Source organism: Zymoseptoria tritici, chromosome 5, assembly GCF_000219625.1.
Source record: "Zymoseptoria tritici IPO323 chromosome 5, whole genome shotgun sequence".
Classification (NCBI taxonomy): domain Eukaryota; kingdom Fungi; phylum Ascomycota; class Dothideomycetes; order Mycosphaerellales; family Mycosphaerellaceae; genus Zymoseptoria; species Zymoseptoria tritici.
In genome coordinates, this window is record NC_018214.1 from 2,302,122 (window position 1) to 2,327,025 (window position 24,904).

A 24,904-nucleotide genomic window follows, 5' to 3' on the forward strand; every position below is an offset into this window, starting at 1 on the left:
CGTGAACGAGCGTGACCACGATTGGACGCTGGCCGAGATTCTCCCCAGCAGCCTTGAAGAACTTGACATATTCTGCGCCGATGTCAGCTTCAAGAAAGAAGAAATGGCACTTCTGGGCGCAGCCGGGACCGAGAACCTCCTCAGAATGACGATCTGGAACTGTTTACGGACCAAGCGATATTCCAGACGCCTGACTGAATGAGACTATGTTTACAAGGTTGCGTTTCATGGATACGAACGCAATCTCGACCGACAGGACAGACTCCAATGCCGTCCTGCCTCGTGTGGCTGGCGAGCGTCCATTTGGCATACCTGCGTGTTTGAGGGCGTGACCGAGGACTTGGTTGCGCTTCGTGGTCTTGAACGCAGTTCCGAGCGACAGGGCAATACCACTTGCCATACTGGCTCGTCTGATCGGTGGAGCGTCCACTTGACACCTCTGCGAAAACACAGGGCGCGCTCCGCTCCACTGAATGCAATCTCGACGTAGAGGGCGCAGCCTCTTGTCTTCCATATTGACGAATGGGCTGTATTTTCTGCGCAACGACAAGCCAGCGCTGTATGGCCTGCATGATTCGCTTTGAGACAATGGCCACTCGTTCATGATCGCTATCACCTTCAGGGAGCTCATTACAACTATGCCAGGAGGAACAAACGGGACCCGGCCTTTTTGTCACTGGCTCGGCATGTTTGTCACGTTGCAAATCAGGCTTTCTGTCTTTGTACAGATCAGTAGCCGGTCGATGTACGGATGAGCTGCCGGTCCCTTTACGGACAAGACATTCGCTCTCGTAATGACAAATAAATCGTTCTCCTTGAGCGGATACGGCCTCGCATGTGGACAGGAGTCGGTGAGTCATATGCACAGGGGCAGACGTTTGGTATGAGAGGGGCAGGCAAGCAGCAGGAGACACGTTGATCGATTATGTATCCGGTCCCGCTCGAGTGCATCTACGATCAACATAGCGAGTTCAGAGCAGCGGAGCCAGCCAGAGGCAGCTTGTAAGACCTACACGCCATCAATGCGAAAAGCGAAAGTCCAGCCTCTTTGCTCCCTCGTCCGTGGTATGCTTGACATAATCCACCTGCTCCTCTCCCGACATTTCTCTCCACTTTGCCTCCCTCCTCTTATTCTTCGAGACGTAGTAAAACTTGACTAGCGGCAACAGTATGATGTTGAAGCAGCAGATCCCCAGCAAGATCCTGTTACCGCGAATATAATATGGCCGATCGTCCTCTCGGTATATATTCACCCCGATGATGTTGCCTGACTGGACAAACATGTTGTACAGCGCAGCGCTGACTGCTCGAGTGCGGACGGAGTTGGAGTTGCGAGAGTTCCAGGACACCACGATGGCGTGGCAATATGGGTAGGAGAGAAGACCGGTGAGTAAGGCGTATCGGACCCAATCACTGGCACTGCTCCCGAGGGCCACGAGTGCAGCGAGCCAGGGAAGAATCCAGATGTTGGCCATGCTGGCTGTGAATGCCCGCTCATTGAGCTTTTCCGATATCCACGAAATGATGAGGAGCTGGAGAGGTGATTAGCGATGGATGACCATGCGTGGGCAGTAAGGCTCACATTAACTCCAAAGAGAAACTGCGAAGGAATGGTTAACAGATTAGCTTCAAAGGTGCTGAAGCCCATCTGTCGTAGGATGAACGAGAGATAGTTCTGTGGCGGTTGAGGTGGCACGTAGGTCGTGAGTCCCACGAGGTAGAGTGGCCATAGATCGTAGTCGCTGAATGCCTTCCATAGTCGTTGGAGGTTGACGGCTTGACGATTGTTCATGTCTCCTTTTGATGGGTCGTCTCTCAACAGTCTGTTGATCAAAATCTTCTCTTCTCTTTCGCTGAACCAGCCATTCTTGCCACGGAGGCCGCCACGGGTTTGACCAATACTCGCAGGTAGCAGGCCCCAAGAGGCGAGACCAATCATGGCAGTGACGACACCTTCGATGAGAAACAACCTGTCTGACGTTAATGAAGCCAGATAAGTTGAAGGTTATCATTTCTTACCATTGCCAGCCGGACCAGCCTTGAAGACCTCTCATCTGGAGTACACCAGCAGCGATAAACGAGCCGAGAATGTTGCACACGCTGAGCACCGTCCAAAACCAGGAAAGACGGATCGGCAACTCGCGAGTCTTGTACCAGTATGTGATGTACAGAACCTGTCTTGATCAGTACGGCCAATACCATCGACATCAACACAACTCACTGTATCAGGAATGAAGCCTCCCATTAGTAGTCCAAGTATACAGCGGCAGGCGAAATATCCAGCACGGTTGGTAAGTCCAGCTTGAGCGGCCGAAGTGATGGACCATGCAGTGATGATGAATGGGATCCATCGATCAGGACCAACCTTTTTGGAGATCAAGCCAGATGGTAGTTCTGCGGACAAGAAAGAGAGGAGAAATATGGTCTGCCCAGTGTTGTAATCGTTCGTGTTCATACCCAACTCGCTGAGCATGTCGTCGGAGATGGCACGGTTGATGTTCCGTCGATTGAGATCCAGGGCGAGAAACATCAGCCAGCACCAGGTCATGATCCTCCAGTCGATCTTGAAGAGTGCTGGTCATTACATACTTGTGGTTTTGGGCATTGCAACTTACCTTGCGCAGGAGTTTCTTCTCCTCTTCGGCGGACCATGTGACGTCTGGGTCGAATCTGTGCCGCCCTTCGTACTGTGCTGCTTCGTATACTCCACGCCAGTATTCTGCGACTTCAGGCTTCGCGAAGACATGATGATGATCCGAGCCATATCCGCCCACGACAAGCTCTTCGGAGCGTATCGATGGAGTGCCCTCGGGCGAAGCCTCAGTCGAGTCGAAGTCTTTCCCTTTCAGCCCTGCAGTGGGAGCAATCGTCTCTGCGAAGGATGGTTTGGCTTGGCTGTCTGCCATGTTGAAGAGCAGTCCGACACACAAGAGGTCCAAGAAAGGGTTGACACTTTGACACAGCGAGTAAAGACATACTTATGCAAGATCTACATGATAGCCGCAGCCATGTGGCAAGCATGCAATCGGCTCCTCGTGGCAACATTGTGGAGTCTTGAAAGACTTCGTCGCACGCCATACCATTGCAGAACGAGCACATCTCCCGCAGGAGCTCGGGTTGGGCATGCCCCACAGTAGGACGGGGCTCCTGCAGTGAGAAGCCGTCGACTTATCTCGGACCCGGCGCTTGGTATGAGGTGTCCAAAGGCGAGCGATTCGAAAAGTTGCAGCGGCACCAATGATGAGAGGCGAAATGGATGCGAATGCATTGGACCGAGTCGCGATAGGTGCTGAGCTCGGTAACGGCAAGATGTCGTGATTTACGCCAAGGCTCACGTACAGTTGGGATAATGCTTGGGGTGGCATCTATGTCGTGCTCGAGGAGGGGTGGACTTCATCTTCGGCGTCTGCATTGGCGATATAGGTCGACATTCCGAAGAGCGATGAATGCGAAAAGTCTGACGACCATTGTCCGATGCTTCCAAGTTTGAGGCCGATCGGTGCTTGACTGGAGAATGTTCCCAGGAGTGCTTGCTTGCTTCGAGGTTTGCAGCATCGAACAACCAGAGTGCATTTGCAGGTTGCATATGCGGCAGACTTGAATCGTTGAGATTCCAGCGGCGCGGTACCTGCTCGCTACGAGCTCTTCGAGTGTACTAGCTAGTGGATTCGACATGTTCTGCTGCGTCGTCGGTAGAGTGAGGTTGAACGAAGCTCGCCATCCGGGTGGTCGGTACGATAGCCCGCTGAAGCCGCGACCGGAACAAAGAATATCCTCACGCAAAGATGGACCGGGTGGAAACGCTCGGAGGAGAACTACAGGTTTGGCATGTCCACGAGTCTTCCCTTCCACGACCTCCTTGCCATTCACACCTCAGAAGCCGAAGCAGCATGCTCGATCTCGACGACGATAGCCATCACTTCGCCTCGACGCATCGTCCTTTCTTCAATCCTTCCGGCGAACAATCGATTCGTGTCGAGTTCGAAACGAACTGGTTCCAGAACCCTGGCACAGCTTTCTCATAGCGCGTCTTGCCCAATGGGACTTCCCATTTTGCCGGATGCTGCACCAGCTCATCTAGCCACTTTGCCATGAGTGAAAGTCTCGTCGCACCAAGACCTGCAAAGTGAACCATCAAGTCTCCCGGCTTGCCTTCAAATATCCTCTCGCCCTGGTATGCATTGATCCACGTGCGCGGTATCCAGGCAACTCCAGCCAAAGCGTCTCTCCTGCGCGGATCCGCCTTCATCGCTTCAAGGACCTTTGACATCGCAGCTTGTACTCCGAACCAGCCCAAGTCTATGTCGGGATAGTCCAGAGGGTATGCAACAACCTGGGTGAGGAAGTCGACGGAGTCTGGGTGGACTTTGAGATAGAATATGCCCGCATTCAGTCCGTTCTTGTCGGCAGTCAACAGTGCCCAGACGTCCTTGAGATTTTCGGGAGGGAGGAAATGCTCAGGAGATATGGCAGGGTTGAGCACGATCGAATCGGCATCAACCCACATGAGCCACTTCTTCCTTTGATCTTCCGGTATTGTCATCTCGTGGAGGATTGCGGAAAGGATTGAGTACTGCTTGCTGTACAGCCTTCGGTTCGTGAGGTCGTACTCAAGATTCTGGAATCCGCAACCCCAGCGTTCACTATGCCGGCGATGGCTGTCGACTGCGGCTTCCAATTGAGGATACTTGTGCGCTCCGTACAGCATGGTGCATTTCATGAGGCTGCACTCCGATCGATTATGCTGTGGAGTGAAGGTCGGCTCGGGCTCGGGCACATCGACTGGCTCGGGCGCTTCGCTATTCGGGACAAAGGGAGGATCTTCCGACACCAGATTCGTTGACAGGTTTGTGATGAAGCATACCAGTATTAGGAGTGTGATGCAAGCCGCCGCTCCAAATACGCGCTTGCTGTAGAGCCTGAATGAGAAAATGTCAGCTACAATAAGCAGAGCATGACGAACGCGATTTCCTGGCGGGCTTGACATACATTTTGTCCGTTTAACAGTCAGCAGACAGTGAGCGTGATGAGAATGTAAAGTCTACACTATCGTTGTCAGCTCAGTTGTCGAGTAGGAACGCGTGAGATGATGAGCTGCATAATAGTCGCTACAACAGTGATGAATCTCCCTTGACACCGGGAACCCATGCCTATGTCCAAAGCTCGTACCGTACCCTGGCCTATCTCATGTGGATCAGAACCGCCATACAGAGTGTTTTTCTCTCGTCGTCGTCACGTGCAATAGCAGCACGTGAGCAGGGAGGTTTTGAGTTATAGCCAGCCCCGATAGACTCCAACCTAGCCCCGAAAGTAGTATAGATAGGATGCACGGACTAACGAGAGAACACTCTGTATGGGGTCTGAGCTAGTTTTGCACACTTTGGCCCTCTAAGCGCCCTAAACACGTCCAAAATCGACACTGTATACGCGATATATCGTGCTACCAACTAGGTGACATTCCAACCCACGGTAAGTCCTTATGAAATACGCATATATATATGTATACCAAGTTTAACAGCACCAGCCCTCCTGCTCGTCGCGCCCCGACCCGGTCCTCGTTTTCCCTCTTAGCGCGTTTTGCCCCGAAAGCTACTACCCCTCCCCCGACGACGACGACTACGCAACACTAGCACCCTATGGCGACCCCTAACATACGCGCGGCCCTTGCTAACATCGATCCTAACGTCCGCCGACTGCCTCTACGCTCCTCCGCTGCACCTAACGGCCGTCGTCGCTGCCCTAACCTACCAACCGCCAACCCCGAAGGGATACCCCTATCCTGCCCTGTGCCACGCAATCCTTATTCCTCTTAGCTAGGTCGTACTAGTAAGCAGACTCGAGTCGCTGGGCGCTTTAAGTCGGCAGTTAAGAAGAAGCACCGCAGGTAGTCGAAGTAGCGTCTGCAGGGCAACTTCTACAATTACCTCCTACTACCCTTAGTAGCAGAAGAGTAGGATAACCCTCTCGGGGCGGAAGAGATAGCAGACGTTAGGGCGTACATTGCCGCGGTGCCGGGGATAACATTAATCGAGCTCCGTGCCCTCGTCGCCTATGTAAGGAAGCCTGGATACTACGCCTTCTACCGTTAAGTGATCGAGGCAGGTCTTACTTAGATACTGGCTGCTTTAAATCCGACTGCGCCGCCCCGAAAGCCTTATCGAGAGCAGGTTAATATGCTCTATTCCTTGATCTTCGCCTCTTAGGATGTGCTGTTCGTGGCCCGCATAGGCATTAGCAAAAGCCTCGTGTTCTAAGCATTTACCGTGCTTACTAGCAGCATTACCTTCTAGGTAGAGCCTCTTAGCAAGCTTAGTGAAGAGCAGCACCTGGATCTTACTCGCATCGCCCCCGACCTGCTAAAGTTATGCTTAATTATAGCTACCACGAAGCGTGACAACCCCGACCTGTTCTCTAATATTAAGGCTGGGAAGTATGACCATATTGTGCTTAGGCCCGAACAGGCGGTTTCCAACGACTTTAAGGCTATGCTCCGTAATAACCACATCCGCAGTTAGATCGGCTTAGTATCTATTGACGAGGTGCATCTGTTGTACTCGTAAGGTAAGTCCTTCCGGCTACAATTCCTCTAGCTAGGCTAGCTAAGGCAGCTTGTCTCCCCCGACACTCGGTGGTTTAGTTGCACCGGCACCTTAACAAGGAAGGCTTAGAACTGTGTAATTGCTAATAGGGGTTTCCGTCCTTTCGGGGCTGGCGTACGGCAGACTTAGCTGTACAGGAGTTCGATTAACCGCACCGACTATACCTATATCTTTAAGCTAATTGTCCGCAGCAAGGCTTCCAAGTTCGCCCAGTTGTACTTTACTATTACCGGGTGTAAGGCTGGCAGCATCGCGACGCCGTAGGGTATCCTACGCACGATTATCTTTACAGACAGTCGCATCGAAGTCGTGGTATTAATAAACTACATCCGAGCGTAGCTAGTTGCTATAACTGCTACCTCCCCCGAAGGAGAACGATATGTATAGGACTCTGCCGGTGGCCCTCGTTGTATCGTTAACGTTGTGCAGATGTATTCGTCCGGTATCTCCGCTTACGATCAGACCCTTCGGTACAAGGCATTTTGCACGGATGACTCTACCATCCGAATACTCGTGGCTACTACCGCGCTATGTATAGGGATTAACATCCCGCGTATATACCGCATTATCTAGTAGAAGATGCTGTTAGAGCACTACATTATAAACCTCCGCTAGCGATTCGGCCGGGGTGGACGAGATCTACAGGCAGGGCATCGCACGCAATGCTACGGCTTCTTCCCCGCGTAGGCATTTAACACAGAAGGGTGTCCGAGACCAGGAGATCCGGCGCTAGGAAGCACCCCGAAAAGCAAGCGTAGGACGTACCAGCAGCGGCGTGGGTTGGTTGTTAACTACCACGACGAGTGTACTACACCGCTATCAGACAGCGATGGCAGACAGCGATGGCAGCGATGACGACCAAGGCAATGATTCTAGCCCCGAAATAGACGCCGGCGACTCTGACCACGAGGGCGGCCTGCCTGCTTCACCGGCACCCTCACAGCAGAGGCTGCTTGTTCCTAAGCCGTTGCGTTACTTTAACAAGAGCGAGACCAAATCGAGGGCGTGTATAGATGCCGACCTGCATGCTATTATTAACGCTCCGTATAGACGAGCTGTGTAGGATAACCTCTTGTTAGAGAACGAATGCGTTAAGCGTCCGCCGCTAGTGCCAGCAGAAGTGTGTTGCAACCGGAACTGCAATCCTTTACTAGTAGCTAATAACCCTGTATTCTAACTAGTTATAGGCGAGATTAAGAAGCCTAAAGGGAGGGGAGGAGTTGCATTAGACCTGCTTACGAGGTGGAGTAAGCGTGTTGTCGACTGCATGTATCCTGCACGGGGTCGTCGGTTTACTATGCCACCTAGCATATTCCTCCCCGAAGGGCTAGCTTGGGGTATATGTGCTAAATTCAACAGCCGCGACAGGGTCAATGGTCGCAACCGGAGCGACTGCACAAAATAGGTGTATAAGCTCGCTCTGCTTAACCGACGCATTAGTTCGGCGCTGCAGCTATGGTCGGAGAGGGACGAGGAGTAGAGAGATCTAGCGACTTCTAAAGTGTGTCGGGGTTCGGAGCTTCTCCTTCGGGGCTTGCGCGAAGTAGTCCCGTTGGCATATACGGAGTATAGCGCTGTGCTGGCCTGCAGGGCTGCTGTCAAGAAGCGGAAACGCGATAAGCAAAAGGTCGCTGCTGCTTAAAAGGCGATGCTGGAGAGTATGCCTGAGCCTAAGCGCAGGATGTTCCTTATCTAAGAGCGGCGTTCAGAGGTCGAGCGTGCTGCACAACAGGCGTCTACTATGACGACCACTCTGATCCCGCGGCGCGTCGAGCTACCGCTGCTTCGTCGGCTGCATAGCAAGAGCCGATTAGGCGTCGAGGTGTCGTTCGGGGATGGTCCTAAAGCCGAGTTGCCGCTAGTTGGCACTAAATCACATATAGCTGCAATCGACAAGAACATAGCGAAGCGCGCGGAGGGCAGGGCTCCACTCGCTTTTCAAGCAGTCGCTAGTGCGATTAATGCAGCCAATCAACCGGACAACCACCTCGGCTTGAGTTTCGACTCGGGCTATAGCGGTGAGGCGGGTGGTATACTATCCTCGCCACCGGTTCCTAGTCGGATAAGAGCAAACCCTACTGCCACTGCTGCTGCTACTACGCCCCGGGTGACAGAGTCTCCAGCCGAGGAGGGCTTTGGGTATAGGTTGCTCGACAGCGACGACGACAGGGTTCGACAGAACTAACGGCCAATGTGCAGGAATCGCCAGCTGACTCCGAAGGGGGCGAACCTGTATAGTCGATCGCTAGGCAGATCCAGCCCTTTAGCGAGGTAGTGCTAATTCTTGTAATACTACTCTCTTTCGGGGCTGGCGACATGCTTTCGGGGCTGCCTATTGTATATACTTCGATGTAAATTCCTTTCCTGGCTAATGCGTGTCGGCTTGGTAAGGACTTCTTGGTATTTAGGGACTGCTACCGGTGGAGCGTCGTTGTCTACCGCCTCCGCTATAACATACTCCCCCTTATCCAACACCCCCATTAGTGAGAACTTGCTGGTATTCCGGGCTGCCGGTGTTGTTGTTGTCCACCGCCTCCGCCATAACATGCTCTCCCTTATCCAACACCCCTATTAGTAAGGACTTGCTGATATTCGGGGTAACCAGAGAGTTGAGGGTTCTTTCTTCGAGAATATGGTGCAAATGAAGACGCACATGTACTCCACGGTCGCCGTTGCCGCTGTCGTCGTCGTCGTCGTCGTCGTTGTGAACTCTCGTCTTCTCGGGCGTCGCCAGCCGGCCCCTGCCCTGTCCTCGTAGTCCCCCGGCTTCTTAGGCGTACGCCCTTTACATAGAATCGGACCAAGGAGTCTAACAGGCGGGTGTATAGCCCTTCGGGGCGGCATTAACCGCATAAATCGTATATATCAAGTCCTTAATAAGGAGATTTGGTGTCAACATTAACCATTAGACCGTGCGCGGTATACCGTATCGGGTAAGCCGGGCGTCGATCCGACACCAACGTCACCTGCTGTTGTATACGAGAGGGAAACGCCTGTATATTTCGCTACTACATATTGTCTGCTGGCCAACACAGGGCACTCTCGCATCGTAGAATACCTTCTCTTACACTATTAGCATGTAAAGCTGTCGCCGCGAGCGCACCAGGTGGCCCACCCCCTACCAACTCTGCAGCCTGCGAGGTTTAGGTAAACATAGGGCAGCATGTGCATTTCCATGTGATGTCGTCGTCTTCCGCTGACAATACGCCGCATGTGCACGCTGCGTAATCATGGTATTGTCGCACGAGGGTAATCTAGTGCACGTGTGCCTGTGCATGTGCCGGTGTACGTAAATTCGCAGGTAAATGATCGCCGCCCTCTTTCCCTTAATTGTGCCGGCGACGACGAGCTGCCAGTGGTTTATAAACGCCCCCACCTCTTCCTTTCCTTCTCTTCTACATCCACTTCGACATCCACTTCCTTCGACATCCACTTCCTTCCTTATCCACAACCTTCTTTACCCTTCTTTCTCCTTCTTCCACTTTATTAACAACACCCACTGCTAGCGCCAGCGCTATAGCGCCACCTAACGACAAGTCCGACAAGGACAAGCAGAAGGAGAAGGACGAGGAGAATAACAATAACAACAACCGGCGCAGACCACAGAGCAGGATGGAATCCTCTCTGCGAGGCGCAATAGGCAATCCCTTTAGCACGCCCGGTCCCACTTACCGCTAGCACTACGAGCATAGCATGCGGAACAGGGAAGAAGAGCGCAGTACGAGGCAGCGATACACTAGCATAGCGGTAAAGAATGCGAGGGATGCCCTACGCAGGTTTAGTCCTTCGTCGAGGCTACTAACATGCTTGTCGATATACCAATCGCCAGATAACACCGAGCGCATAATCGTAGAGAGCGAGCGCAAGCGGATTCGCAGCCGGAGTAAGTTACCCCGATAGCATCCAGCGCAGCCCCGACACTGACCCTCCTCTTATTATAGCTCCTTCTGTCGCCCCTTTAGCGGCCCCTTCACTTAGCAACCCTTTCTCCCTAATAGGCAACATCCCTAAGGTTCCGAGCACCCTGCGCACAGATACTCGTCTACCATCCACTCCAACTCCGTCCGCACGTGCACCGCCAGCTACTGCACCGCCAGCTACTGCACTACCAGCTACCTCCCCTCCTGCTGCTGCTACCCCCGACATGCCTAACGTTAGCAGCCTCAACCTCGGCGGCACGGGCTTTAATCGCATGCGCCGAACCTTCTTAGGTGCACCTCGCGCTCCGCCTCGGTTGGCCCCCAGCCGACCCCCGGAACCGTACGTAACCTTTTAACACCCGGACAGGGCAGTAACCTTTGCAGGAATCGACCCTAGGAATACCGCATACGACCTAATTCGAGGATACTACGATCCTACATTGACTAGTAGGAACCCTCGCATCCCCAACACGCCGGGTAAGCCGACTTCTTCTAGGCCTATCCGGGCTAGCAACGAGCGGGGCAGCGGTAGTTCCGAGACGTTGGTCCTTGGAGTTCGGTTGTTCGACGCCGTTAAGGGCGCGGCCCTTAGTAGTGGCAGTAGTAGCAGTAGTGGCTTCCTTCCGGATGCTTCGCTTTCTCCAGGCTCACCGGTGGGCTCACCTAGGACGCTTAGGAGGGGACATGGTCGCACCGCTAGTAGCTCGCGGACACAGCAACTTAGTAGCAACTATAGCGACCTGCCCTAAAGCGGCTCTAGCAGCATAATGCCCCAAAGCGGTTCCGGCAGTATAATGCGCTACGACTCGGACAATTTAATAACCCTCTCTATCGCTTCTGCGGACATCGACTCGGTTCTAACTAATAACATCGACCGCCGCCTTAACGACATGCCAGAGGGCCTCTAGTACATCCCGGAAGTCTAGTCCAGTGATGGCACGATCTGCACAGAGTGCCTAAAGCTCATCTGCGAGAGGAACAAGCTAGCACGCCCCGATAAGTTCTGCTGCGGCAATACGTTCAGTAGTAACGGCAGTGCCCCGAAACAGAAGGGCTGCAACAACTGTAGCTGGAAAACCGGACGCAAGAAGCAGTGCACCCTAGTTACTAAGACGCAGGGCTCGGGCAGGTTCTAGAACGGTAGCACTACCGTCTTCAACCGCGCACATAACGTGCTCGAAGTCCTCCGCCAGCGTGCTCTCTACGCTACTAAGGAGCTAGAAAAGGCGAAGGCTAACAATGCGAGCAAGGAGAAGGTCGCTAAGCTGGCCGAGGAGCGGGAGAAGCTCTTAACTACCTGGCAGGAGTACGCATGCAAGATGCGTAAGACTATTAGCTAGTAGGCTTCCTCTAAGAAGACTAAGGGCGCCGCCAACCGCAAGACGTAGGAGGAGCAGCTACAGCAGGTCCGCGAGAACAACGGCAACATAGAGCATAAGTTGCTAATCCAGCTCGGCCAGTAGTCGTTCTTCGCCAACGGTGCCGCTAACGCTGTGCCCCGCGGGCTGCCGCTAACTAACGTCGTCGTAGACCGCGCTGTTAAGATCGGTGTGCGTAACTTCCTGCTTCGCAACGGCATGCAGAGGGCGCGCCTTTGGTACTACGGGCGCCAGGCTCCGGGTCGCCGCAGTAGAGGCAACGGTAGGAACACGGGTAGGAACGGTGGAGGCGGTAGGAACGGTGGAGGCGGTAGGAACGCTAGTAGCAGCTCCAGCAAGAAGGACTCTAACAAGGACTCTAACAAGGACTCCAACAAGGACTCTAACAAGGACTCCAACAAGGACTCTAACAAGGACTCTAGCAAGGACTCCAACAAGAAGGATGCGAGCAAGAAGGATGCGAGCAAGAAGGATGCGAGCAAGAAGGACGACAGCAAGAAGGAGCTGTCGGCTAGCAAGAAGCAGCAGCTGTCCGAATTGTTCGGCAAGAAGGGTAGCGGTGGTAGCAGCGAGAAGAAGGGCGACGGCGGTAGCAGCGGGAAGAAGGACGGCAGCAGTGGCGACAGCGGCAGTAGCGGCGGGAAGAAGGACAATACGCAGTGTCCTTAGCAGTAGGACGAGCGCGGATCGTCGGTTTTAGCGAGATAATTGTGCCAGTTCAGCCCCGACAGATACTATGTCAGCCCCGACAGCCAGAATTAGTTTTTAATAGGCAGGGCCAGCGTTGTTTGGACTAAGACTGCATTGCTAACGAGCACTGCCAAAAGCGTTAATTTGGACCGAGAACAAGCATAGCAATAGCCCCGACAGAGATTAATTCAAACGAAATGCGTAAACACAGGTCCCATCGTCTAGTATAGCTCAGGATTAAGCAGCAGGACCTCCCTGTTATCTATGCTACCCTTACTAATGTCATAAGAGGCCAATAGATCAACCTCTGGCCTGTCTGCATTATAGCGCAGGGCGACTTTAGGTGCCGCAGCAACCCTCACATGCCGCCGCTCGACGTGTTTAGCATTAAACTTATCGATCTGAGCTCCGATCAGGTTGCGTCCATCAACATACGGGTCACGGATACTCGTCTTGTCGACAGTGCCATAGGCAGTAAAGCCTACTTTCGGGGGGGCTACAAAACCCCTAAGGAGCTTCTGTACCAGACCCTATGTATCGTAACTAGTGTCCTTATATAAATGCCCTCCTAAGTTCTTCGTGCCGAACTCCTCTTCAAGTAATGCATGCTGCTTCGCAGTAGCTTTTGTAGAGAGAGCGACTTTAATAAATATAGCGTTAACGTCGTGTGTTAAGTTCTTGTAGGCCTTTATCTTATTCTGATACCGCCCATTCTTAAGCTCTAGCAGCTCGTTAACTGCGAGCCCTTTGCTATACCGACCAGCTATGTTTACGAAGCCACAAGCTAACAACGCCCGCTAAAGCACTAGGGCCGAGTTTAAGAGGAGCTACCGGAAGTACAACATCTCTCTGCCGTAATTACTCTGGCCAGCCCCGAAGAATATAATAGCCAATTGTTCGAGACACCGGTTAACATGTCTAATATCTATGCGGCGGGTGGCCTAACGGAGCGTTATCTAGAGCTTGGTAATGTGCATGCGTCGAGTTAACGCAAGTGTAGTAGAGCTGCGAGTATTCGTGTTATTAGGGGTGGCTTCGGGGCTGGGCTAGTTGCTTTCGGGGCTGAATCGCACTAGGTCTAGGTCATTTCCTTGCGCTGACTACGCCTCTAGTGCCAGAATCTGCTGGTATATGTTAGACAGAATAGACACGTACTTCCTAGGCGAAAGGTGCTGCAGAGCCTCTCGTACGACATTAATATTAGTAAGTCTAGCATAATTGCTCCCATACGAGCTAATTAACCTCCTGCGCCGCAGAGCCAATACGAACAGCCACACAACGCGAGCCTAATAGCCCTAGAGCACTACCGGCCGCAGCTTCTAATACGGCGACTTCTTCTTAGGCAGGTTGGTAACCCCGAACTAGTTAATGTCACCCTAGACGGAGTGCAAGTTAGCCATGCTGCTAGGCTAGTACGACCAAAAGAGCTTGCTAATAGTAAAGCAGAGGTTTATAGCAGTATAGAAGAAGGAAGAGGGCCCGATAAGCCATTCGCGGCGATCGAAGGCTCGGTTTGCCTCTCGCGACTCCTGCTTGACACTGCGGATGCGCATAGCAGTTAATTAATCCCTGTATACCAGCTACAAGCGGTTGCGGAACATCGGATTATCTATTGCGAACTTAAACTTGTTAATCCAGATGTCCTCGTGCACTGCGGCGGTGCCGTTAATAGTACCCTCGTTCTGGAAGATTGCCCCGATAGGGTGATATCTGCACACGTTCGGCGGAAGCTTACTAATCCCGGGCCACTTCGTCCGTTCGCAGACGAAGTCGTTACTGCTTAGGTGCTTAATGTCGACCCCAAACTGTGCTATTATAGCGGAATGCATATGATACATAGACAGTCGTTGGGCGTACTCATTACAGGGGCAGAGCGGTGGGGAGTTGAATACATCCTTCAGTTTCAAACCCGTATAGGGCGTGAACATATCCTGTGTAAGTCCGCCCTCGGGGATGTGGTCGCTCTTAATTATTAACGCGGTGGTAAGGTTCCTTATGACGTCCCCGGTCGACATGGAAGAGTCTCGAACCCTGTCCATAAAGTTCATGTTGTCGTATACAATAAATGTATTCAAAATGCGAGAAAGACGGATAAGTTCTTGCTAAAGCGGTTAGCGCAGAAACAGGATACACTGTAATGGGTAACCGTACCTTCTGCCTCCTAGCGTGATTGTGGAGGTCCTGGTTGATAGTAGAATAGCCGGATACGAAGCCCTGTCCCGCGAGCATATCTAGCGCCCTGCGGTTAAGGCTATTAAGGGTAAGGTAATTACCTATGACACGAGCAAGCCAGTTGGACTTGTTGCGATGCCGCGAATGGAGAACGTTTGCACTGAACATAAAGATCCGGCGATCTAGTTCCCTCTCGTAGCGCTCTGCGCTCTTGCGAGAGCTGCGAGGGTTGCGGAGCAGCCCCGATAGTAGTTTATGCTACGTCGGGGCGAGGCGCCGCATTAAAGCGTACACCTCTACGAAGGCGTGGGGCTGTGTGTACCGACGCATCTCGTCGTCCTCGCCGTCCGACCGCTCCGAATCATCCCCGTCACTACTAGCTAAACCGGACTGTCCTAATAGACCACCCTCTATTTGCCCCGAAGCTATACCCGTCTGCCCCGAAGCCATACCCGCTGCTGTAGGTATCACCCCCTAAGTGTTGGAGCCAGCCTCCGGCTATGTATTCTCATCCTCTTTACTGCCGTCCTCTACATACGGCTAGACATATACACTACGACTGCCCTTACTAGCTCCCTGTGTATGCTGCCCCGAAGGAGTGGGCTCGCTTACTTTAGCCTAGCTTAAGGGCTTGGGGCCGCTAAACCTCCTAAGTATAGGGATATGCTTTATTAATGCATCAAGCTCCTTCTTAATTACACCCTTTCCCTAGAGCCTTTTAAACCGCCGACCCGCGACTCGAATCCTTTCTTTAATTAACAATAACCGTGCCCTCGTAGCCTTCTGGCTATCCTTTGCGATCCAAGACTCGACGAACTTAGGCACTAATAGGCAACAGTCTCGTAGTTGCTGTAGGACCTTATCGCGCTTGCTAGCAGTTATACGTCCTATCCGCCGGCTCGCACTAAAGGACCGGAGGGTTTCGTTAGGGTCAGGTATGTCGCTGTCGAGGTCGCTGTCGAGGTCCCTGTCGGGGGACGACTAGGTAGAAGCAGCAGATAAGGGCTTGCTAGGCCTCCTGCTAGGCCGAGGGGTAGCGTCGGGGGAAACAAAGTCGGAATCAGCGTATACAGTAAGCTCGCTGCTAGGATAAGGCGTATTAGGCCGACTAGACGTGTTTGGCATAGTTTTTGGTCGGTTTTAGGGGAGAAAAACGCGTATATACGTGGAGTTCGGGGGATTAATAGTGTACAGTAGATTCCACCGTAGGATGTTTAACACCGGACAGAACAGAGGGAGTCTTGTGTTTCCTTACGTAAAAATATCGCGCTCTCCCTACAGAAAGGTATAGAAACTAGCTTAGACCCTCTAGGCACTTTCCTCCTCCTGTTGCTCCTATTAGCTAGAATTATTGTAGAGCCCTTAAATGTAAACAATCTTGCCCTAAAGGGGAATAGGTTTGCCCCGAAAGGGGCGCTAGCCCTAAAGGGGTCTAGTATAGAAGCCTATCGCCGAAGGCGACAGGCTTGCCTGTCACGTGCGGAGCACATTCGAGCCTGAGGCGAGAATATAAGTGCCTAGAGCGGTTCTGATCCACATGAGATAGACCCTGGCCGTGACTCCTCATAGGCTGTTCTATTGATACCGTTGAAACAGTGTTGTTCATCATAACAACGAGAGCCATGAAAGAACTCAGCGTTGGGTTGGCGATGCCGAAGTACGGTGGCCATCTGCTAAATTGTGAATGTGCAGATCATTCGCAGTTGCATATGCCGCTATTCTTTTCCCACAAGTGTAGCAGCAAGCGATGCTGCGCTCATCGGATTGTAGAGACGTAACATTCGACAGCGTCATTGTACTCTCGTTCTCCTGCTCGGACTGCACACTCCAAGCCATGGAGGTCCAAACCGTGGGATTCAAGATGGAGCTGGACCATGAAGAGCACTTTATAATGGTTGGAGGTTCGTCAGACGTCAGAGATTAAACCAGGGCACCCGAGGATATCCCGGAGGATCCGAGCTCGGCTTCCTTCCTAATGCGGAACGCTAGTGCGAGCCAGGTGAAGGATTTTCGAATGTCGTTACCTTGGTACAGTACCGCATTGTTTTGACGTTCTGCCGACCTCGGTGATGCATGGCATGGGCGGCTGTAGGCACGGCAGTGATTGGTGCAACTCTGAACCCATCTGGCACTATTTGAGTAGGTATATACGCATAATTCTCTGAGCACTCCATCCAATCAAACGGTTTCGTGGTGTAGTGCATGTCTCCCAACCTGGTTGTCATGGTCTATCGCTAACAATAAGCAGTGGTTATCACGACAGTCTAACACTTGTGGGTCATCCCCATCAAGTCAGAACACTGTAGGTCTCCGGTTCAAGCCCGGACGAAATCAATCTTCGTCGAACGACCATGTTTTTGCTCATTTAGAGTAATCGTTTATTTTTGAAAGTCGCTCAAAACGCAGCGACTGTATGTAGGGGTCTTATTGTAGGTACTTTTTGCTGTGGTGTGTTCGGTAACGCACATGTTATTCTCGCTAACGTCAGCCTGCCGAACCGCCATGCACATATAGAAGAGTACTGTAGTCCACTTTGTTTGCAGACGCAGGTGAAAGAGCTTCTCCTACTGTTGGCTCACTCCCTGCCATTCACCGACTTTCCAGCGGAGCGTGCCTCGTAGCCGGTCGCAACAAATATAACCAGCGGCTATCAAGACAACAACGAGACAACATTGATACATCACAATCATCAATTGCAAATACATCAATAATCCCCGACTTCATTCACTCACTCAACCAAAGTTGCCAGATCCGGCTAGCGTGCTTTTTCACAGCAAGAAGTGGAAGGCACGAGTTCTGGTATATTTGACATGTACACACAGTCCAGCACTCCATCGCAACTACCACACCACCTCCACACCACACCTACGGCGCCTGAGTCTTCCCAACATGCGCGTCACGCTCGTGATAACTCCACTGGTTGCCCTGCGGCTTCTCCTCGAGGTCCTCCCATCTGCCATCACGTCAGCACACATCTCAACAACACATCACATCACAACTTACACCTGACTCTCCAACAGCGTATCCACCAGCTGCTTCTCACCCTCCGCAACCTGAATGACTTCCTCAATCAATCCAGCACCTATCTTCGACTCCATCTCATTCACTTGCGCCGCAGTCAATGGCGGCTCACCATCAATGTGAGGAATGTTGGCCTTCTCCGCAAACAAATCCCTCGCCATATCCCGTGCCTGATTCTTCCTCTCTGCGGCCGTGCGAGGTCCCTCTGGTCGTGGCGCACCAATCTCCTCGTCATCCCACTCCACATTCTTGACCGCCCGCTCAAAACCAGCCTTCCACACAATGTTGTACTCTTTTGACCCGCTCAGCGTTGTGATTGGGATCTTTCGGAATGCCTCGGGGTATTGATCCACAATCGCAGCCGTCTTGTTCTGCCACTCTTCCAATCCGGCGGGCTTGATAGACTCCACGACTCCCATCCGCTGCTTGGTGAGTGCCTCGGTGGACTGACGGTATACGGAGTGTTCGGGAAACTGCTTGAGCTTTTCGAGCGTCGAGTGGTAGAGGTAGAGGAGGGTACTCCGCGGGCTGGAGTGTGTGACGAGACCTGTGATGCCGGTCGGCGCGCCGGCCTCGAGGTATTGTGCGCCGCTCTTCTGCACAACAGCGAAGAGGCGTAGAGTGGCCCTCATGTTCGCGGCGGTGTGGTATGTCGAGTGTCGAGCGATGTCAATGAAGTCGGCGGCGAATATATGTCAAGCTTCCGGCATTGGAGATTCGACTGATGACCAGCGCGACGGCTTGACTTAGTCATGATGTGGAGACGCCCGATGGATGGAATTTGGCTCACGACTCGCTTGCGCCCCTTCCGCTGAGCAGATTACAGAACCAGAGACCCGATGCCACGACTGTGAAAGACCATCCCGACGACTGCGCCGCCTTCTTGCCCGTTCGCGCGAGCATTTCTTATTATTGACGACCTTATCACGACGAATCCCTGCCATAACCGAGACACCTCACGCCACGCCCAACAAAGCCAGGTTGCGCGAGAGGACACCTTCGCGTTTCGCAGTCGCGACACACACAATTCGAGCCGGGCCTTTGCGCCCTCCACATACCCTCCATCATGCGCACATCGACCTTGTTCCGACTGCTGGCATTGCCTCTCATCGGCTTCACCACCGCCGCGGACCCCGGACAAGACCATCCAGCAGCCGCGCCTGAATTACTCGGACAGGACAACACGAAGGCGGGTGCGAAATACGAGGGCAATACAGCCTCAACAACAGACGGTGGTGCCAGCGAAGGTACCACATTTAATGGCAAGCATGTGCCTCCGGTCACAGAAATCGACGGAGCCGCGCTCAATGAAACGATAAAGGCCGGCTACTGGATGGTCGAATTCTTCAGCCCATACTGCAAGCACTGCAAACTATTCGCTCCGGCATGGCAAACGACATACGAATTCTACTACGCTTCCGAGCCCGTACCACAATCATCCGGCTCCGGCGAGAGTCACGACGACATGAACAGCTTTACGCGATACTATGACTACAAATTTGCAAAGGTGGACTGTGTTGCGAATGGAGATGCGTGCGCGGAAAAGGGCATCCTGCAGTTCCCCACTGTGGTCGTCTACAAAGATGGAAAGGAGCTTGAAAACAGGGTTGGAGGCAAGAGCGTAGAGGAGATGAGCCAGTGGATTGAAGAGGTATTGGAGACAATCCGTCCAGGTTCGAGACCGCCAGGTGGTCCGACATTGCCAAAGGTTGGGGATAATTCGGTTGGAGAGGTGGAGAAGACGCCTGTGGCAGTGGATAACAAGGAGGACAAGAGCCCCGAAAAGCCTGCGCCGGCGGCTCCAGTCGTCAAAACCACTCCGAAGGTGAAAGCCAACCCCGACGGTCAGTCTGTTAGCTTAACAGAGGAGACGTTCGACAAGCTGGTCACGAATACGCGTCAGCCTTGGTTCGTCAAATTCTATGCACCGTGGTGCCACCATTGTCAAGCCATGGCTCCCAACTGGCAAGGGATGGCAAGACAAATGGAAGGCAAGCTCAATGTGGGTGAGGTCAACTGCGATGTCGAGTCAAAGCTTTGCAAGGATATCAAAGTTCGCAGCTTTCCGACCATCTTATACTTCCGCGGCGGCGAACGCATCGAGTACGAGGGACTCCGCGGCCTCGGCGATCTAATGAGCTTTGCCAACAAGGCTGTAGCAACCATTGAAGGTGTCGCCGATGTTACGGCCGCCGATTTTGAGGCTCTGGAGAAGAAGGAGGAGGTCATCTTCTTGTACTTCTACGATCAGGCAACTACCAGCGAAGACTTCATGGCCCTGGAACGGCTCGTGCTCAGCTTGGTGGGCCACGCCAAACTGGTCAAGACCAAGGATCCAGCTCTGAACGAACGCTTCAAGATCAGCACATGGCCACGCCTTGTTGTCAGCCGTGATGGGAAGGCTTCGTACTACACTGCGCTCTCACCACGCGATATGCGTGACACTCGGCGAGTCCTGGACTGGATGAGGACAGTCTGGCTTCCCATTGTCCCGGAGCTGACTGCTCTCAATGCTCGAGAGATTATGGATGGGAAGCTTGTAGTCCTTGGAATCCTTAACCGCGATCGCAAGGAAGAGTTCCTCAGCGCAAAGCGTGAGATCAAGAATGCCGCTCTGGAATGGATCGATAAGCAGACACAAGCGTTTCAACTCGAAAGGCAAGAATTGCGCGATGCGAAGCAATTGCGGATTGAGGAAGCGGAAGACCGCAATGATCAACGTGCCCTCCGGGCTGCCAAGCAGATCCGCATCAACATGGACGACATTGAGCGAAGAGAAGTCGGCTTCGCCTGGGTGGATGGCGTGTTCTGGGAGAGATGGGTCCGCACAACATTCGGCATCAGCGTGGCGGATGGCGAAAGGGTCGTCGTCAATGATGAGCGCAATCACCGATACTGGGACAACACGATGACTGGCAACCCAATCGTGCCCAGTCGAACTTCGATCTTGGAGACACTTCCCAGGATTGTCGCAAACCCACCCAAGATCCCTGCCAAGCTCACCACCAACGCCATTGGACATATCTGGTGGGTCTTTAAGCAACAAGTATCCGAGCATCCAATCGTGAGTGGTGGTTTGGTTGTGCTGATCCTTGGCGCCTTGCTTTGGAATCGGAGACGCGGAGCGGCAGGAGGATACATCCGCCTGAGCGAAAAGGGCGGTATGGACGGTCTACTTGGTGGCAACTCAGGAGCAGCACAAGGAAAGGTCGATTGAGTGTGATATAGTGCATTGTATATGAGCATTTCCTGCTTCGACGCCTGTGCTCCTTGGGATGCGTTGTTTCAGCTGGCCAGCAGGTGAGTAGAAAGTGCGGCCGTCCAGGTTGGCAGCATGATCGGAAGAAGCGATTCGAACGTCCGCCACAAAGCGCCTCCGTATTGTGCCGTGACCAGGCACAGGATATCCAGCAAGATCATGGTCACTGCCCACTGGCGAGGCATTGTCTGTGCGATGACTCGAATGTCGTATGTGGATGGATTTCTCTTCACTTTGGAGCATGCGTGCCGGGCAGACAAAGATCCAGCAACTTCGATTCACTTCACTTTCGTCCGCCGGCGCTAGTCAGTTGTGCTCCAACGTGCGCGGGCGGAGCATGACACAATCAAAAGAAAGCAAACGACGCATTTGGAGCACCAAGAAAATCGACATTCTGAGTCAAAGTCGTTCATTGCAGCACAGCACGCAAGGTTCAACGCAATGTGAACCGAGTCCATCAACCATATCAACCACATCAACCACTTCAACCACGTCGACCACATCGACCACATCGCTCGGACGCCATGGCTAACATAAGAGCGATCCCGGGGTTCTTAACGAACGACCATGTCCGCGCGTGCTTCGAGCTAGATCAAGAGATGCTGAGAGCCCACTTCCAAGGTCCCAAAATATGCAGAGGGCACCGCGCGCATCTTGCTAGCGAGCCCAAACCTTCCACCTCTGTTCCGTATTCACGCCTGCATGGTCCTCGGCTGCAACAACGATTTCAATTCCGATTCTCTCGAAATGGCCAGACAAGGAGTGCGGACGGCAGAGCTCATCATCAGCGATCGCGCAGGTGAACCGAGCGAAATGGAGATGCGTCTTCACAAAGATGTCAAGGCTGTTCTCAAGGCAGCACAGGAAGCATACGACAAGCATGAGAACGAGAACCAGGACAAAGGCAAAGATGACGATCAGACGGAACGTGGAGCTGCAGAAAAAGAAATTGGAAGAGGAGGAAAGAGACAAGTGCGAACAGAGGAAGATGATGAGCTGGTCTGAAGCTCCGACTGGTAGGATCGAAGAGGACCCAAGCGAGATGAGTGGAGGCTTCTCTTCATTTGACGGTCCAGAACTACCGCAGGTTGTCGAAAGTGAACGATGATGTACTCCTGCCCAAGGTGGACAGATATTGCAGCCGCTCTACCTCCATTGCCCTGATTGCTCTGCAGTCCGGGAGAACAGAGAATATAATGTCGGAGCTCCGGAGAGATTGTTGTGGTCGTCTTCACTGTGTCGAACGTAGAGCATTGAATTGTGTGGTCAAAAAGGGCGATGTCGAAATAAGTCGATGCGTGCGGTTGATTCAGCCCGCCCGAGTCAAAGAAAAGAATTGCTTAGTCACTCCCTCACCCCTGAAACGGCAACATCACCTCAACCCGAAAGCGGCGGTGCGAACCTTCCAACGTGTCCCAAAATAAACCTCAAACGAACACCACCTCTCCTTCTTCCTCTCGTTGCGACTTTTTGATCCAACGCTTTGTACATATTGACGTCCGCCCGCCATGATCGCACGGTTGTCCCTTGCTTTGCGCTTGGCCGCGACATTCTACACCGCCCTGGCCTCGGCAGCTTCACAACAACCTCTTGGGGTCGAATTACCTGGTTACAAAGTAGGCCAGCCTATACCGGTCTCCTGCCTAAACCGGACAGTGTATGATAGCACCCGCTCAACAACTTTTCGACTTCACATTGACCATTTCTTCACAGTGACACCGGCGAACACATTACCGACGAGTCCGGCCAACTGTCCTACGTGCCTGCCTTCCGCTGTAATGAGACTGGTCGGCCTCTCGAGCTCGTCTTTGGCGTAGAAAAGGACATCAATTGCACAATCGACTTTATCGACGACCCGTTTTTCCACCTCCTCGAATTCTACGTCCACAACGATGCGCCGCTTACATGTCGAGTTCCCTCGAAACCTCTCCCGCCGGCGGTGATGGAAAAAGAGTTTAAGGAGGGCACAAAGGACAACACGGATGGGCAAGGGAGCTTGAGCGATGTGTATACGCCGATGATCATTGCATTGACGGGCACGCTGCAGCTCAGTCATCTGCATGTTAGCACGAGTATGAACGTGTTACTGCATGCGGCGCCGAAGTCGATTTCGCCGGGAACGATCGCTGCGGCGACGGCGTATTCGATTTCGAGGGATCCGCCCTCGAGACTAGTCATTGGAGACCCGTTGCCGTTCAGGTTCAGTGTGAGGTGGTACCCGAATACACAATTGCCTTCTGGTTGGGCCGGCGTGGGTGGACATTTGACGCTCAGCACAATGGTGTACTGCGTACTTTCGGCGTTGGCTTCAGCGGCGATATGTGTGGCATATTTCAGAGGAGTGGAGTTACCGAGGAGGCTGAAGAGTCACGGAAAAGATCGGCTGGGCGGCATGGAGAGGGGTGGACTGGGTGGATACGGCCTCGCAGGTGCGAACGGATACGGCATGCCAGTCACGAATGGGTTCGGAGTGTATGGCATTGGGAAGAGGGACTAGGACGGTGATGTCAAAAGCATTCTACAGCGTACGCATGAGATACCAGTTCGAGCGAATGTACTGATATTGTTTGATATGACAGTCATCCTTCCATCGTTCTTCAGACTTGGCGACATTGCTCTCAGCCTTCTTTCCCGAGGCGTGCAGCACCATTTGCCGCCTGACTGAGAATGTTAGTGCCGGCTCACGACGAAGCCATTCCATCATGGTGAGGGAAACGTGAGAGCTGCTCGAGAGTGAGATCAGCCCTGCGACCATCCGCAAGACTGCTCACTGGCATCTGCTGTTTGTGCCGAAGTTCCTAGCCAATTGCCCTGAAGCCCTCACGCACCCTCGTCCTTGCCGAAGAACACCCAGCGTCTCTCGACATCCACCACGCAGTCGTCGTCCTCATCGACCTCTTCGACAGAAGGCCGCCGATATTTGCCCTTGGAGTCTCCTCCGCGAGAAGGGGCGTCCAGCTTGTCGCAAATCATGCACCTAGCGCTCTTTTGGCCGCGACGAGGGGCTTCAGCCCGGAGTACGTCCAGACAGTCCTTGCAGTATACGTGAGAGCACGACGCCAGCTGCTGCGGATCCTGAAGAGGCCACCAACATTTGTCACACGACTGATCCGCCTCCGAAGCGGCGCCCGTGGTGCTGGCTTTCTTTGACTTGGTCTGCGGCAGTTCATCTTCTTTCTTCTTTGGCTTGGAGTGTTTCCTGCTGGAATGCTCCTCGAGATTCTCGCTTGACTTCTGCGCGCCCATTGACGGCTCGACATTTTCCTTCCCGTTGGATTTGGCTCGCTTGCTGCTGCGCTCTCCCTCGGCAGTTTGGTTGTTGGAGTCTGCGCGGCGCTTGCTGCCTGGATTGCGGAGTTTCTTCTTCTCCTTCTCCAGCTTCTCCACCTTCGCCAGCTTTTCTTCATACTCGAGTTTCTTAGCTTTCTGCTGTTTTTCATCCTCGCAGATCTCAGCTTTGAGGCGCCGCAATTCGATATTGATTTCGTTCTCACGCTCGAGATTGGTTCTACCAGCAGCGCCACGGGAAGCACGGTCGCCCATGGTGACGTGAGAAGCCGTGGGCTTTGGACGTGATTGAGGAGATGTTTGTTGGTGTGGAGGTAGAAGTGCAAGATTGAGTATGTGTCGTTGAGTGTCTTATGCTCGGAACCAGCGGCATGAGACTTATGGACCGCGATCCACTGCAGCCTGGCGCTCCGAGTGAAGCAAAATGGTATTCGCATATGACAATCATTGACATTGTCACAAGCAGAGATCTTCGCATTATGGTTCGCCTTCATTCTGTGGACCTCTGGAAGTATCAGGATCTTCACGAGGGAATCACAACATGTGAGCACGCTTCTGCTCCGCTCATCGAATATT

The 24,904-nt window shown here is 53.0% G+C and overlaps 5 protein-coding genes across 5 annotated transcripts; 2 read left to right on the forward strand and 3 right to left on the reverse strand.

The window, feature by feature from the left end:
- Positions 1 to 1,019: 1,019 nt before the first annotated feature.
- MYCGRDRAFT_42896 (uncharacterized protein) lies at positions 1,020 to 2,906 on the reverse strand (the record flags this gene model as incomplete). The annotated part of the gene is made up of 5 exons (XM_003852430.1): positions 1,020 to 1,532; positions 1,583 to 1,970; positions 2,020 to 2,174; positions 2,222 to 2,563; positions 2,616 to 2,906. 5 exons carry the CDS (start codon positions 2,904 to 2,906, stop codon positions 1,020 to 1,022), a joined length of 1,689 nt encoding a protein of 562 aa, XP_003852478.1.
- A 1,010-nt stretch (positions 2,907 to 3,916) lies between these two features.
- On the reverse strand, positions 3,917 to 4,720 carry MYCGRDRAFT_42884 (uncharacterized protein; the record flags this gene model as incomplete). The annotated part of the gene is made up of 1 exon (XM_003852429.1): positions 3,917 to 4,720. One exon carries the CDS (start codon positions 4,718 to 4,720, stop codon positions 3,917 to 3,919), a length of 804 nt encoding a protein of 267 aa, XP_003852477.1.
- Positions 4,721 to 17,599: 12,879 nt separating this feature from the next.
- MYCGRDRAFT_104644 (uncharacterized protein) lies at positions 17,600 to 18,447 on the reverse strand (the record flags this gene model as incomplete). Its single annotated transcript, XM_003852428.1, has 2 exons — positions 17,600 to 17,713; positions 17,764 to 18,447. 2 exons carry the CDS (start codon positions 18,411 to 18,413, stop codon positions 17,626 to 17,628), a joined length of 738 nt encoding a protein of 245 aa, XP_003852476.1.
- A 214-nt stretch (positions 18,448 to 18,661) lies between these two features.
- Positions 18,662 to 20,998, forward strand: THI (protein disulfide isomerase; the record flags this gene model as incomplete). Its single annotated transcript, XM_003852292.1, has 1 exon — positions 18,662 to 20,998. One exon carries the CDS (start codon positions 18,848 to 18,850, stop codon positions 20,996 to 20,998), a length of 2,151 nt encoding a protein of 716 aa, XP_003852340.1.
- Positions 20,999 to 22,511: 1,513 nt separating this feature from the next.
- MYCGRDRAFT_72545 (uncharacterized protein) lies at positions 22,512 to 23,537 on the forward strand (the record flags this gene model as incomplete). The annotated part of the gene is made up of 2 exons (XM_003852293.1): positions 22,512 to 22,697; positions 22,754 to 23,537. The coding sequence occupies 2 exons, from the start codon at positions 22,549 to 22,551 to the stop codon at positions 23,535 to 23,537; spliced, it is 933 nt and encodes a 310-aa protein (XP_003852341.1).
- Between the last annotated feature and the right edge of the window lie 1,367 nt (positions 23,538 to 24,904).